This window comes from Oncorhynchus keta, chromosome 37 (assembly GCF_023373465.1).
Source record: "Oncorhynchus keta strain PuntledgeMale-10-30-2019 chromosome 37, Oket_V2, whole genome shotgun sequence".
NCBI lineage: Eukaryota > Metazoa > Chordata > Actinopteri > Salmoniformes > Salmonidae > Oncorhynchus > Oncorhynchus keta.
The window spans coordinates 7,517,160-7,533,135 of record NC_068457.1 but is presented as its reverse complement, the minus strand read 5'-3'; the positions used below and the strand labels follow the sequence as shown (position 1 = coordinate 7,533,135).

Sequence of the window (15,976 nt, the reverse complement as noted above, 5' to 3'; positions counted from 1 at the left end):
TTCCCATTGGTTTGCATGGGGATCTCGTGGGTTTTGACCAGGGGTTCTAATTCTTCCGGCTTGTCCATCCTCGGCTTTGTCATTTTATTAGCATGAAAACGCACATGCACACCCGCACGTGTTGTGGCGTACATAAACGCAAACACACACCGGAGAACAAGTGTATAATATCAAACACACATTGATGTAATCCTCCCGGGCCCTGTTCTGTGAACCAGTCCCACAATCCCAGGGCGGCATTAATTGTGGCTCTGTTGCCGTGGTGTTATCCGAGTGTCCCAGGCCTGCCACTGGGATCTGGGATCAGCTTCAGACCTAGGGAGACCCTCTGGCGGAGCGAGTGTCATCCGAGATCAGCCATTATGTCTGGAGAGTATACGGACCCGGGAGTCTGGAGAGTGTCCTCTGCCCGTCTCTACCCACCAGAGACACCGGGTGCGTCCGAAATGGCACCCTATTCCCCATGTAGTGCACTACTAGTACAACACTGTGGTCTGTCTAGGTCCCTGGCTGTGTTTGAAATGTGCTCTGGTTAACAGTTGTGCACTCTAAAGGGAATAGGATGCCATTTGAGATGCAGCCAGGCCGTATAGAGACAGACCATAAACAGATCGATAAGAATGACAGATACTGAGTAGACAGGCACATCAACAATGACTGGGGAGGAAAGAGAAATAGCCAGAGGCCTTGTATAAAAACAGTCAGTCTGACATACAAACAAATAAAAATACTACTTAAGTAGTTTTCATAGATAGATAGATACACACACAGTGCCTTGCGAAAGTATTCGGCCACCTTGAACTTTGCAACCTTTTGCCACATTTCAAGCTTCAAACAAAGATATAAAACTGTATTTTTTTGTGAAGAATCAACAACAAGTGGGACACAATCATGAAGTGGAACGACATTTATTGGATATTTCAAACTTTTTTAACAAATCAAAAACTGAAATTGGGCGTATGCATTTCTTTTTTTGACTACTTTTAATATACTCTACTACATTCCTAAAGAAAATATGTACTTAACACCCATTTTGCCTGACACCCAAAAGAACTCATTACATTTCAAATGCTCAGGCACAAGAGCAATATGGTCCAATTCAGGCACCCATCATCCCTACTGCCTCTGATCTGGTGGATACTAAAGACATATTGCGTATGTAAATTGTGTCTGAATGTTGAGTGTGCCCCTGGCTGTCCTTAAATCAAAATGATTTTTTAAATTTTTTATTTACAAAATTGTGCTCTCTGGTTTGCACAATATAAGGAATTTTGATGAATAGCGTTTACTTTTACTCAAGTCTGACAATTGTACTTTTTCCACCACTTTTCTTAAGTACCTTAAAAAAAGTACTTTTACACTTACTCAAATAGTATCTCACTGGGTGACTTTCACTTTAGTCATGTTCTATTAAGGTACCTTTACTGTCACTCAAGTTAGTACTTTTTCCACCACTGCCCTGGAGGACAGACCCTTGTTCTGTTTGGAATACAGGTTGGACGCTATGGGAAAATGGTACATGTGCTTGGTCTTTGGGGTGTGTGTGTGTTTGTAATGCTATCGGTGCTAGGTTCTGGGACCGGATCCTCGGGTAGGTTGGGTGTGGGAGTGTGTTACAGTGATTAGAGGGCAGTCAGCCCTTCGTTTCCCTCACACCCTGCCTGCCAACATTCCAATTACACCCTGTACCCAGAACGGAAGACTGGTTGCCGTGGCCATGACAATGATGTCTTTTCCCATCTGGTCGAGATGTGCTACTGTGTCCCTATGATGACAGTTGACAACCTCATTGTCAAGCAATAAGATTGGCTGTAACATAACAAAATGTGGAAAAAGTCAGGGGTCTGAATACTTTCCGAATGCACTGTATTTAAACAATTTTTTTGAAACTAGGCATAACAAAAATGTGTCAGTTAAGAACAAATTCTTATTTACAATGACAGCCTACTCTGTGTGTGTATATATATTAATAACAGTCAAAGGTTTGGAGACACCTACTCATTCAAGGTTTCTTTATGTAGAATAGTGAAGACATCAAAACGATGAAAAAAAACATGGAAATCCTGTAGTAACCAAAAAAGTCCTAAACAAATCAAAACACATTTTACATTTGATATTCTTCAAAGTAGCCACCCTTTGCACACGCTTGACATTCTCTCAACCAACTTTGTGAGGTAGTCATCTGGAATGCATTTCAATTAACAGGTGTGCCTTGGTAGAAATTTGTGGAATTTCTTTCCTTCTTAATGCATTTGAGCCAATCAGTTGTGTTGTGACATGGTAGGGAGGTGGTATACAGAAGATAGCCCTATTTAGTAAAATACCAAGTCCATATTATGGCAAGAACAGCTCAAATAAGCAAAGAGAAACGACAGTCCATTACAGTGCAGTCGCAAAAACCCATCAAGCTCTATGATGAAACTGGCACTCATGACCCGGCGTTACCTCCGCTGCAGAGGATAAGTTCATTAGAGTTACCAGCCACAGAAATTGCAGACCAAATAAATGCTTCAGAGATCAAGTAACAGACATCACAACATCAACTTCAGAGGAGACGGCGTGAAATCAGGCCTTCATGGCCGAATTGCAGCAAAGAAACAACTACTAAAGGACACCAATAAGAAGAAGAGACTTGCTTGGGCCAAGAAACAAGAGCAATGGACATTAGACCGATGGAAATGTGTCCTTTGGTTTGATGAGTCCAAATTTGAGATTTCTGGTTCCAACCGCTGAGTCTTTGTGAGATGCAGAGTAGGTGAATGGATGATCTCCGCATGCGTGTTTCCCAAAGTGAAGCATGGAGGTGGTGTGATGGTGCTTTGCTGGTGACACGGTCTGTGATTTGTTTAGAATTCAAGGCACACTTAACCAGCATGGCTACCACAGTATTCTGCAGCGATACGCCATCCCATCTGGTTTGCACTTAATTGTACCATCATTTGTTTTTCAACAGGACAATGACCCAACACACCTCCAGGCTGTGTGAGGGCTATTTGACCAAGAAGGAGGGTGATGGAGTGCTGCATCAGATCACTCGACCTCAACCCAATTGAGATGGTTTGGGATGAGTTGGACCGCAGAGTCAAGGAAAAGCAGCCAACAATGTGTCATATGTGGGAACTCCTTAAAGACTGTTGGAAAAGCATTCCAGGTGAAGCTGATTGAGAGACTGTCAAGAGTGTGCAAAGCTACATGTTTACATGTGTTATTTCATATACAAAAATAAAAACCCTTGAATGACGGCTTTTGACTGGTACTGCATGTGCGCGTATATATTCACACAGTGCAAGTATTCAGACCACTTGACCTTTTCCCCATTGCTATTTAACCAATTTTAGAACAAGGTTGTAACAATCTACACACAATACCCCATAATCAAAGCGAACAGGTTTTTAGACATTTTTGCCAATAACAAAACAGAAATACCTGATGTAAATAATTATTCAGACCCTATGAGACTAAGAATTGAGCTCGGGAGCATCCCGTTTCCATTTGTATCCGAATCCAAGGGAGAGCTAAGCAGTTCACACCCCCTTGGGTGCTGCCATCGATTTACATTAGAAGTGCCCATCCAAGAAAGCTCAAGGCCAAAGATAAAATGACATCACATATCTACCATAGCTTTGATTGGACTGATCATGTCAACATTAAAGTTTCAAAATCTTAACTAGCAAGCAGTCATGAATTAGGTCGACAATCTGCTGCCAAAACGTTTTCAATTCCTGTCAAATGAAGAGAAATTGATAAAAACTTATCGGTGCTCAGCAGCCAATGGACATAAACACTACACAAAAAGTAAAAAATGTATATTTTTTTTAAATTATATTAATTTGCAAATTCAACAATGACTGATTTGGAAAGAATCAGTGGCTAACTGCAAGCGTTTCAAAGCAATCCCTATTCTGCTTCCCCTGTCTGCTAGTCGGTGGGGAGGGTGTGGTCCAAGTCTGAGTTTAAGGATTTAAAACAGTATTCAGACCCATGGACTTTCACATTTTTGATACGTTACAGCCTTATTCTGAAATTGATCAAATTGTTTTTTCCCCTCAATCTACACACACTACCCAATAATGACAAAGCAAAAACAAGTTCTCTAATTTATAAAAATCACATTTAAATAAGTATTCAGACTCTTTACTCCGTACTTTGTTGAAGCACCTTAGGCAGCAACTACAGCCTCGAGTCTTCTAGGGTGAGGCTACAAGCTTGGAACACATGTATTTGGGGTGTTTCTCCCATTCTTCTCTGCAGATCCTCAAGCTCTGTCAGATTGGATGGGGAGCGTTGCTGCACAGCTATTTTCAGGTCTCTCCAGAGATGATCGTTCAGATTCAAGTCTGGGGTCTGGTTGGGCCATTCAAGAACATTCTGAGACTTGGCCCTAAGCCACTCCTGCGTTGTCTTGGCTGTGTACTTAGGGTCATTGTCCTGTTGGGAAGGTGAACCTTCGCCCCAGTCTGAGGTCCTGAGCAGATCCTGACTAATCTCCCAGTCCCTGAAAAACATCCCCACAACATGATGCTTCCACCACAATGCGTCACAATGGTGTTAGGTTTCCTCCTGACGTGACACTTTGCATTCAGGCCAAACCATCTTGGATTCATCAGACCAGAGAATCTTGTTTCTCATGGTCAGAGTCTCTAGCTGCCTTTTGGCAAATTGCAAGCAGGCTGTCATGTGCCTTTTACTGAGGAGTGGCTTCCGTCTGGCCACTACACCATAAAGGCCTGATTGGTGGAGTGATGGAGATATGGGAGAACATTCCAAAAAGACAACCATCTCCACAAAGGAATATTTACTGTTTATATGTAGATGCAATAGCTCCACAAGAGGAATAGAAGCTCAAGCAGTAGAACATTTGAGGCGTCTGTACTCCTCCCCAAGTCAAGGACTGCTCCTGCCCAAGTCAAGGACTGCACCCTTGCCAAATAGCCTATAGCTGTGTGTGTCCAGAGCTCACTGGTGTGGGAAACCGAGCCCAGAATATTTTATACAATGTCAAAGTCAAGCTTCGGGCTGGATCCAAGTTAATAGTTGATACGTTTCAAGTTAGTTGCAGTCGGGCCATGCGTAGCCAATGTGATTCATAGGATATTTATTTTGATCAGGATATTTTCTACCCGCAGGCTGCAATATTTTCATTTGTTGGCTTTACGCTATTTTTACATATAGAAGTTAATCCATTTTTTAAAAAGTATATTAAAGCATCAGACAAGCTCAATGCATATATTTGATTTTATGAAAACCCATACGGTTCTCTATCAATGTAAAAAATATATATATTTATTCGAAAGAATAGATGACGTAAATCGACCAACATTTTTTCCTGTCGGGAACATCCCTAGTGTGTGAATGCCCATATATGTGTTTGTGCACATTCGAGTGAATGTGCATGCGTACAAGCTAGGCTTGAGCGGTATACCGTATATTGGGGTATTTGAAAAAAGCCACAGGATGGTTTCTCCCATTACAGTCAAAACTATTTTGTTAACATTTTCTTTATAAATATTTGTAGCTACTTTAAGTACCTGCAGTCAACTTCTGTAATATGCTACGAGATGAAGAACATTGCAGAACACAGTCATTTGAGAAACCAAGGCTGTTGAGTCTGCTGATAGGAATGCGGTGATTGACAGAGTCGAATGCCTTGGCCAGGTAGATGAATACGGTTGCACAGTATGGTCTTTTATCTATGGCGGTTATGACATCGTTTAGGACCTTGGAAGGTGGCTGAGGTGCACCCGTGACCAGTTCGGAAACCAGATTGCATAGCGGAGAAGGTACGGTGGGATTCAAAATGGTTGGTGATGTGTTTGTCAACTTGGCTTTCAAAGATTTTATAAAGGCAGGGTAAGATAGATATAGGCCTGTAACAGTTCAGGTCTAGAGTGTCACCCCCATTCAGGGGGGGTGACCGCGCAGCTTTCCAATCTTTAGTGATATGAAAGAGGTTGAACAGGCTAGTAATAGGGGTTGCAAGGGGTCTTTTTTAGAAAAGAGGGTCAGATTGTCTAGCCCAGCTGATTTGTAGGGTTCCAGGTTTTGCATCGCTTTCAGAGCTTCAGCTATCTGGATTTGGGTGAAGGAGAAATTGAGAGGCTTGGGCAAGTTGCTGTGGGGGGTGCAGATATCAGAGCTGTTGACCGGGTAGAGGTAGCCAGGAGGAAAGCATGGCCAGCCGTAGAAAAATGATTATTGAAATTCTCGATTATCGTAGATTACCGGTGTTGACAGGGATTCCTAGCTTCAGTGCAGTGGGCAGTTGGGAGGAGGTGCTCTTATTCTCCATGGACTTTACAGTGTCCCAGATATTTTGGAGAGGTTGTGCTACAGGATGCAAATTTCTGTTAGGATAGAAAAGAAAAAGCTAGCCTAACTGCCTGTGTATATTGGTTCCTAACTTCCCTGAAAAGTTGCATATCGCGGGGGCTATTCGATGCTAATGCAGTACGCCACATGATATTTTTGGGCATTAAGGTCTGAAGTGAACCAAGGGCTATATCTGTTCTTATTTCTACATTTTTTGAATGGGGCATGCTTATTTAAGATAGTGAGGAAAGCACGTAAATATTAACCAGGCAGCCGCTACTGACGGAATGAGGTCAATATCCTTCCAGGATACCCGGGCCAGGTCGATTAGAAAAGCCTGCTCGCTGAAGTGTTTTTTTGTGGCCGTTTGACTGCGGACCCATTACGGACGCAGGCAATGATCGCTGAGATCCTGGTTGAAGACAGCAGAGGTGTATTTAGAGGGCAGGTTGGTCAGGATGATATCTATAAGGGTGTCCGTGTTTACAGATTTAGGTTTGTACCTGGTAGGTTCCATGATAATTTGAGAGAGATTGAGGGCATCTAGCTTAAAATTGTAGGACGGCTGGGTTGTTAACCATATCACAGTTCAGGTCAACTAACAGTACATAGTCTGAAGATAAACGGGAGGGGGGGGGGGCAATTAATTCACATATGGTGTCAGGGGCACAGCTGGGGGCTGAGGGTCTATAACAAGCGGCAACAGTGAGAGACTTATTTCTGGAAAGGTGGATTGTTAAAAGTAAAAGCTCGAACTGTTTGGGCATAGACCTGGATAGCAATGACAGAACTCTGCACGCTAACTCCACCCCCTTTGGCAGTTCTATCTTGGCGGAAAATGTAGTTGGGTGGCCTTCCTAAGCCAGGATTCAGACACTGCTAGGACATCGGGGTTGGTGGAGTGTGCTAAAGCAGTGAATAAAACAAACTTAGGGAAGAGGCTTCTGATGTTAACATGCATGAAACCAAGGCTTTTTACAGTTACAGAAGTCAACAAATGATAGCGCCTGGGGAATAGGAGTGGAACAAGAGGCTACTGGGCCTGGGTTAACCTCTACATCACCAGAGGAAGAGGAGGATAAGGGTATGGCTAAAGGCTACAAGAGCCGGCCGTCTAGTGCGTTGGGGATAGAGAATAAAAGGAGCAGATTTCTGGGTGCAGTAGAATAGATTCAAGGCATAATGTACAGACAAGGGTATGGTAGGATGTGAGTAAAGTGGAGATAAACCTAGGCGTTGAGTGACGATGAGAGGTTTCGTCTCTGGAGGGACAAGTTAAGCCAGGTGAGGTCGCCGCATCTATGTGGGATGAAAAAGCTATCCAAGGCATTTTGAGCAGGACTGAAGGTTCTACCGAAATAGGTGAGTCAGGGTGCTGTTAGGTAGTCACTACTACGCTAGGCGAGCAGGGGGCACAGCGTTCAGGAAAGCTAACGGATCGGGGCTAGTAGCTGGTTCTTCGGCAACATCATAACAGAATAGCCTGTTGAGACCACATCGGGCGATCACGTCGGCAGTCCAGTCGTGATGGATCGGCAGGGCTCCATGTCGACAATAAAGGGTCCAGACCAATTGGCAAAGGAGATATTGTAGCCCTAGAACTAGCTGGTATATGGGCCTAGCTCAAGGCTAGCTGGTGCTTGCTTCTGGACAGAGGCGTTAGCAGCTAGCTAGCTGCGATGATCCGGAGTAAATGACCCGGTCTAATGATCCAAATGACCCGATATGCTAATGATCCAGGCAGTGTTGCTGAGGAAGACTGGCTGATGACTGGGGGGTAGAGAGAATAATAATAATAAAAATGCCATTTAGCAGACGCTTTTGATGGAAAGTTCCAGTTACTTATAAATTAGTCATGTGTGCATACATTCTACGTATGGGTTTTCCCGGGAATCGAACCCAAAACCCTGGCGATTAAAGCGCGTTTTTGCTCTACCAACTGAGCTACAGAAGGACCATTAAGAACCCTTATTTTATTAATATATTACATGAATACAATCAATTTAGCCTCATAAATAATGAAACATGTTCAACTTGTTTTAAATAATGTAAACAGTGTTGGAGAAGTAAAAGTGCAATATGTGCCATGTAAAAAAGCTAACGTTTAAGTTCCTTGCTCAGAACATATGAAAGCTGGTGGATCCTTTTAACATGAGTCTTCAATATTCCCAGGTAAGAAGTTTTAGGTTGTTATTATAGGACTATTTCTCTCTATACCATTTGTATTTCCTTTGACTATTGGATGTTCTTATAAGCACTTTGGTATTGCCAGTGTAACAGTATAGCTTTCCATCCCTCTCCTTGCCCCTACCGGGGCTCAAACCAGGAACACAACGACAACAGCCACCCTCAAAGCAGCGTTACCCATGCAGAGCAAGGGGAACAACCACTCCAAGTCTCAGAGCGAATGAAGTTTGAAACACTATTAGCGCGCACCCCGCTAACTAGCTAGCCATTTCACACCGGTTACACCAGCCTAATCTCGGGAGTTAATAGGCTTGAAGCCATAAACAGCTGCTGGCAAACGCAAGAAAGTGCTGTTTGAATGAATGCTTACGAGCCTGCTGCTGCCTTACCGTAGCTCAGTCAGACTGCTCTATCAAATTATAGACTTAGTTATAACATAACACACAGAATTAGGAGCCTTAGGTCATTAATATGGTCGAATCCGGAAACTATCATCTCGAAAACACGTTTATTCTCAGTGAAATACAGAACCGTTCCGTATTTTATTGAACAGGTGGCATCAATAAGTCTAAATATTCCTGTTACATTGCACAATCCTCAATGTTAGGTCATAATTACGTAAAATTCTGGCAAATTAGGCAGGCCCAAACTGTTGCATATACACTGCGTGCAATGAACGCAAGAGAAGTGACACAACTTCACCTGGTTAATATTGCCTGCTAACCTTGATTTCTTTTAGCTAAATATGCAGGTTTAAAAATATATACTTCTGTGTATTAAGAAAGGCATTGATGTTTATGGTTAGGTACACGTTGGAGTAATGATATGCACCGCTTCGATTATATGCAATGCAGGACATGCTAGATAAACTAGTAATATCATCAACCATGTGTAGTTAACTAGTGATTATGATTGATTGATTGTTTTTTTAAAAGATAAGTTTAATGCTAGCTTGCAACTTACCTTGGCTTACTGCATTCGCGTAACAGGCAGTCTCCTCATGGAGTGCAATGTGGTTAGAGCGTTGGACTAGTTAACCGTAAGGTTGCAAGATTGAATCCCCGAGCTGACAAGGTAAAAATCGTTCTGACCCTGAACAAGGCAGTTAACCCATCGTTCCTAGGCCGTCATTGAAAATAAGAATGTGTTCTTAACAGACTTGCCTAGTTAAAACAATTAAATAAAAGGTGTAAAAAAAACTTTTTCTTTTTAAATCTTAATTTAAATTTTTTTTTTTTAATTTTTTTTTTTAAATCGGCCATGTTATGAAAATGGCCCTAATTAATCAGCATTCCGTACCACATTGGGTGAGGCGGGTTGCAGGAAAGTATACTCAGTTCATAGATAGAAAGTGAGATTAAGATGTATACGAAAAAGACTGGCTATTTACATAGGAAAAGACAGAGACATGTTTCTCCAAGATGGCACTGCAGTAGGACAATTCAGATAAAATGTCTAAAATGTGCTAAATGCTTTGTAGTTATGCATTTGGTTTGCTGATTTAGTAGCTAGTTAACCATCTAGCTACTGTAAGTGGTTAGCTTCTTCCAACAAGAATTCGCTTTATTTTAATTTATTAAACTAGGCAAGTCAGTTAAGAACAAATTCTTATTTACAATGACGGACTACCCTGGCCAAACCCTCTCCTAACCCGGACAATGCTAGGCAAAATGTGCCCCGCCCTATGGGCCTCCCGATCACGGCAGGTTGTGTTACAGCCTGGGATCGAACCAGGGTCTGTGACGCCTCTAGCACTGAGATGCAGTGCCTTAGACCACCGCGCCACTCAGGAGGCTTGGTAACAGAGAAATCCCTCCTGTATCAAGAGCTTTGCTGGCCAATATTTGTTTTGTGCGTGCAGCAAACTCAGTAACATTTTTAAGTGATGTATAGTTAGCATTGCTAACCTTTGGATTACAGAGTATCAGTGGGGTTTGAAAACAGCACCCCTTGTGTTCAGTGACTGTGTTACCAATTATGTCAGTATGGCACAAGGTCAGAATGAAAGTATAACATTCTGGATACCACCCAAGCCTTGTACAAGCACTACCAACTGAGCCACAATGGAACAAGTCTACTATGTGAAGTCAATGTTTGATACATGTTTGCATGTTTAAAATGTCCTTATGGGGTCAGCAGCATACCCGTGCAGTGATGCAATGCTTACCCGTCCCACATATTTTAGTGGGGCACTGAACACACACAATTAATCAAGTGAGATTAAAATGCACACACACGGGAGAGATGTACAAAACAAATCGAGTGCGAGACAAACACGCCCGCACACAAACTCAAAAATGTACACACAGAGCCATGTTCCATTACGGTCACACAGTAGGCTATAAGTCTCCTCCTGCATCACACAAATGCAGGAAACCAACCCTAGGTAATGGTGGGGACAAGGAAACAGGAACAGGGAATAGCAGGGCACTGCCAAGAATATCCCAGTCCTTCTTGACACCACACACACGCTATGCTACTCACAGTTCAGCTAAGTTATTTCGTTCATGAAACAAAGAGGACTTTTTTAGAGCTATTAGATACTTCAAAACAACTGCAAACTATAATCAACAACGCAGTTTTGAGCAAGCGGATTAAATCGAAGCCCAAATCAACATTTAGACCAGCACTGATTAAATTCTCCAAATGTCAGGTCATAGTTGATTGAAACTGTTGTAAAGCAATACGCATATAATAACTCCCTTCACAGTGCACGTAGCAATAAATATACTTAAGGCCAATATACAGAGAGACACTGTCGAGGGTCGAGCGAGGGAAGCGTTGGCCTGTCTTGGAGAAAAAGGCAATAAAAAGAAAGATGAGGGAATGAAAGGGAGGAATGGGAGCAAGAGAAGATATTGTATTGAATGAGGGAAGACTTAGGCCTGTTGCTTCTGAAGAAAGAGGCCGTGAAAAAAAAAACTAATAAGGAGGGAGGAATGAAAGGAAGAAAGCGTGAGAGAGCAGACAGGAATATCTCTGGGAGGCGGCGCTCTAATTATAGCACGGGTGCCAGGCGACCGGGGAGGGCACTGCCGCCACCAAAACACAGGAGGAGGAGGGAAGAGGGGGATAAGGAGGAAGTAGAGGAGGTGGTCAAGGTGGGTTGCTCAATCATTTCAAAAAGAGACCCAACATGGGAGAAGGGATAATTGATGAGGTGAGGAATAATTGCTCAACTCCAAATCAACCCCTAGCCCCCTACTCCCTATCCACTCCTGTCGATCTAAGAGGATTGGATGGTTAGATCGGTGGAATCAATATGGCTATATTTACACCCTTGCTAAATGAAAAGGTAAAAGTAAGCCATTATCAATACCTGCCAAACTCTTTCAGAAACAGTCAGCTCTATAGGAGTGTATAGGCGTGTAGCCTGTACACGGTAGGGGCTAGGGGTTGATTTGGAATTCAGAAAATACATGTTTTAGAGTATTTATTTGATTGCTTTTGGAGACATTTGGTCAAGTAGGACAAGTCAATCAAGAACAAAGGAGGCTGACTGAAGAAGGAGTGGCCATTTTGTAGTCAGAGGGACTAGTGTGTAGCATAATTCCTAAGACACATGCTGCTGTGTTTGTGTGATTATGTATTGGCGTTGTGTAGAGTGAGCGTGCATGTGTGTCTGTGTATGTCAGGAGCATGTTGCCATTGGACACATTAATTAATATATCCACGTGGGCTCAGTCAGATCACTGCCCCATACATCGATGTATATCACATTGACCTTTACTGCCCTCCCTCTTTTCTCTTTCCTTACTCTCTGCAGCTATATGTTAACGGTGGACTATGTCTACATCCCAAATGGCATGGTACTCCTTATGCAGTGCGCTACTTTTAACCAGAGCCCTATTGGAAAGGCGACATAAGAAATATGGTGCCATTTTGGACTAATTCTATAAAAACTATAAGCCACAGTGAGTCAGCCCCCTAAAAACTGAAATCATCACGAACGACCTCCACCAGGCTCTTTGACTGCGCTTGGTCACGTTCCAGGTTTGTATGTGGGGATGTGAAGGTCACACACACACGCACGACTCGCCACGGGCCACGGCGGTCACGGTGACACTGACAGTTAAGACGTGATCCACTGGCCTGTGCAGGGCAGCGGTGGGGTTGCCATAGCAGCAGGGCTATAGGGCACATCCCAGGTGCCACTTTATTATGATAGAGTAGTCTTTTGGGATGTGCAGCATGACTACAAAAAGAACCTGGAACACACCCATTCTCTCCTGGTTGGAGGTGGGGTCTCTGATAACCCTCATCCAGGTTTCATTGGGGAGCATTGGAATGGAGCAGCACTTGTACAGAACCACCGATCTGTATAGATGAGGGATTGTGAAGAGTGGGGCCGGAGTCGCTTCACAATCGAGCCCATCCTGATGTTGTGAGAGCCTCTAAAATGTGGTCTGTACCAGACACTGCTGCACATTTCATATAAGATGATACCGTGATATCATGATATATTTGCTCTGTAAAGCTCTTCATGGTCGTGTTCATTAGGACACACCGCCCCAAAATGTTTTGCAACAGAATGTGAAAACAAACATCTCTCATTGGACAAGTTCAGGTAGTCACTCACTGTTTCACTCCATTTCATGCCAACTGAACACAGCCCATGGCCAGCAAGATAGAGATAGCATCCATGGCTGATTATCTGAAAGGCTAGGTTACAGCGCAAAAGCCAGCCTTACACCACCATGCCAAGTGTTTTCACTGATCAGCTCTCCTGAAAACCTGCCATGCCATTAAAGGGATAGGTGACCTGACCTTTTCAGACAAACATTACTTAAAGTGAGGATGTCCAGTGTGGCTACATGGGAGAGAAAGAGGGTACAAAATACAACAGATCCTGAAAGGGGAGGAACATGCCAACATGGTGAGAACATAACAAACGTACCATGACAACACCATAAAGGGCCAGGAATTTCTGTCTGGCAGGCGGAAAAAGAGGTACCGTCACCAAAACATAAAAAGGGGCTTAAAATGGAGGATGGTTGGCATGGCTTGAGAAACATCCCAAAACAAAGACAATGATTGGCACACAACAACAAAACATTACAAGGGTAGGTATTGTAGAGACTGTAACAGAGCTAATTGTCCCTTTAAAGCATCATTGGAAACTGGCGCTTTAAATGGATGGTTGGATGAAGCTGCAACAGGAGCAGTGGATGCCAAAGGGAGACAATGGGTATAATGTACGCTAATGGGTGTGAGGCTGTGTTGCCCTGGGCTTGAATGACTGCAGTGCATTGACAGACTGCCTGGGTTGCTCTTCGACCAACTTTTCAAGGATGGGAAAGTGAAATTCTGATCCTACACTCCAGTCAGTATAGAGGTCGGATTAACAAGAGAGCCCTGCCCTCTGTGTTCTTAGACTGTTCAATTTGTGGCTTATACGTGTGTGTATACCAAGTAATAATGCATTAAACTACATCAGCTTTCTTTTCCCATCAAAAATGTAAGGAATTAATTGTCAATTATTGACAACCCAAAATATGGGAAATAACATCTATGAACTTCTGTATTGGGAGGTTTGAAAATCAACTTTATAGCCTATTTGGAATTTAATTGACTGAAATTATCTTAATATGTAGAAATATCACCAACACCCTTTGGCTATATTGAACTAAGATTAAGAACTGATACATGTAGTCAGAAACATAAGGGGTAAAACATATAACAACTAGCTATGTTAAAGGTGTATGGATGTGAGAAGGTCTAGTAAAACCTGAGTGACAATTGAAATATTGAACTTGAGGTGTGTGAAGAGTAATGTTTATTGTGTGGGTAGCCTAGCTAGCCCACAGACCCGCATCGACCTGTTACAAGTATCACCCATATCAAATGTATCCGCTTACTGCCTGGTATCGTTTGTTCAAATCCAAACCGCGGTACCCACACAGGCATACCAAATGTAGCAACTCAGCCGCAATTGCAGTGTTGCGTGTGTGTTACACTGTAACACAATACGAATGTCGTGAAAGAGCAATTGTCGTCTCTCTTGACAAGGCCACAGTCACACCGACATGGCATAGCGCCTGAGAGAGAGATGATCGGTGATTGTGTGCAACATCTCCACACCGGGGCCAATTCCAGACAACTCGTGACTTTCACATACATTTTAGCAGGGTATTTTCTTGAAACGGTTAAGTCGTGATAAATCAAATAAAAACTGGTAGCCAGCCTATCGGTTGAAATGTTAACCTAATGGTTCCCGCGAGAGACCGTGTCCCTGCATCCCCGAGCCTCTGGGTTCATGGAATGCTGCAGTGCACCGCCGCCATCTTACTTCTGTCTCACTACATTATCTTGATTCTCAGGCTTAACATGAAACAGGTTGACGTAGGGAAAACATAGGCGGTTTTACACTTATCCATGGGCGCAATGTACGTAGAATGTATGCACACATGACTGTAAGTCGCTTTGGATAAAAGCGTCTGCTAAATGGCATATATATTATTATTATATTACAGAATTAAAATGGGTCGTAGGTCTACTCGTTGCCTCTTTTTTAGGGAGTAGCCTTTGTTTTTAGGCTACATAAAGCTAAATCTAAGGGAAAGAATAACCCACTATAAACCGTTAGGTGTTTACTTTCACGCCCACCACCAAAATATATAATCGAGCCATGATAAAAACACTACACAAGTGGCTACAAAATGGTGATCATATTACCCATAATATCCGGATACAACCATCAATAGTGCCACTACAGAAACCGGTCTAGACTAGGCTGTGTTTTGAAGTGCAATTGTGCACAGAATAAATGTTTAAAAAAATACACGTTCGTTTACATAGGTTACACAGGAATCTCAGCTGTAGCCTAGATAGGAAGACCTGACGAAGCATTCCATTCTGTGCAAAACAAATGTAATTATGTATCATCTTGAATTATGAAAAATAAAAACGTATCCAATAGGCTATAAAACTAGATTTCAATTCAAGCGGTGGCAGAAATATAGCAGTTTATAACAACACTGGGCAAAAGGGGATCTAAACACTGGCTAATCTACTTCTATGATTTCGAGTCAGACTAAATTCGATAAAAAGCTGTCCAACATGTATTCAGGCGTGTAATATGATCACAGCCTTGCTGAATGTCTGGTTTCATTTGGTTCTATTCATGCTTAATTAGCCCCTATGGTTTGGAATCACCCGGCTGCTCGCTTCCGCAATAGCAGCGGAAGAGAAGAATAACCATGGAGCTCAGCCTTGTCCCGACCCCCGTCTTTCTTTCCCCAGTTTCTTACCTCAACTGCTAACGCCGTGGTCGCAACAACCAGCAGCAACAAAGCCATACGGTCCCCCATGCCGTATTATTGTCACAACGCGTCCTATGTATGGTGTATTGGGGTTTATTCTATGTTCCGTCGGTATGTATTCAGAGCTCGTCTCGGTGGCAGTGCCGCTGACGGTGTTTGTTTAATGGAGAACGATACCGAGGCTGCTAGAGCGCCAAGTCACCTGACCGGACAACGAA

General features: G+C 43.0%; 1 protein-coding gene across 2 annotated transcripts in view; it reads right to left on the bottom strand.

The window, feature by feature from the left end:
- Nucleotides 1-15,976, bottom strand: part of appa (amyloid beta (A4) precursor protein a) — a 43,308-nt gene extending 27,332 nt beyond the window's left edge. The window contains exon 1 of one of the 2 annotated variants that reach the window (XM_035754931.2): nucleotides 15,747-15,976. In XM_035754931.2, the coding sequence (XP_035610824.1) occupies nucleotides 15,747-15,806 (60 nt within the window). In that variant the 5' untranslated portion in view covers nucleotides 15,807-15,976. The remainder of the gene's footprint in view (nucleotides 1-15,746) is intronic. The other variant, XM_035754929.2, reaches the window with a different exon arrangement.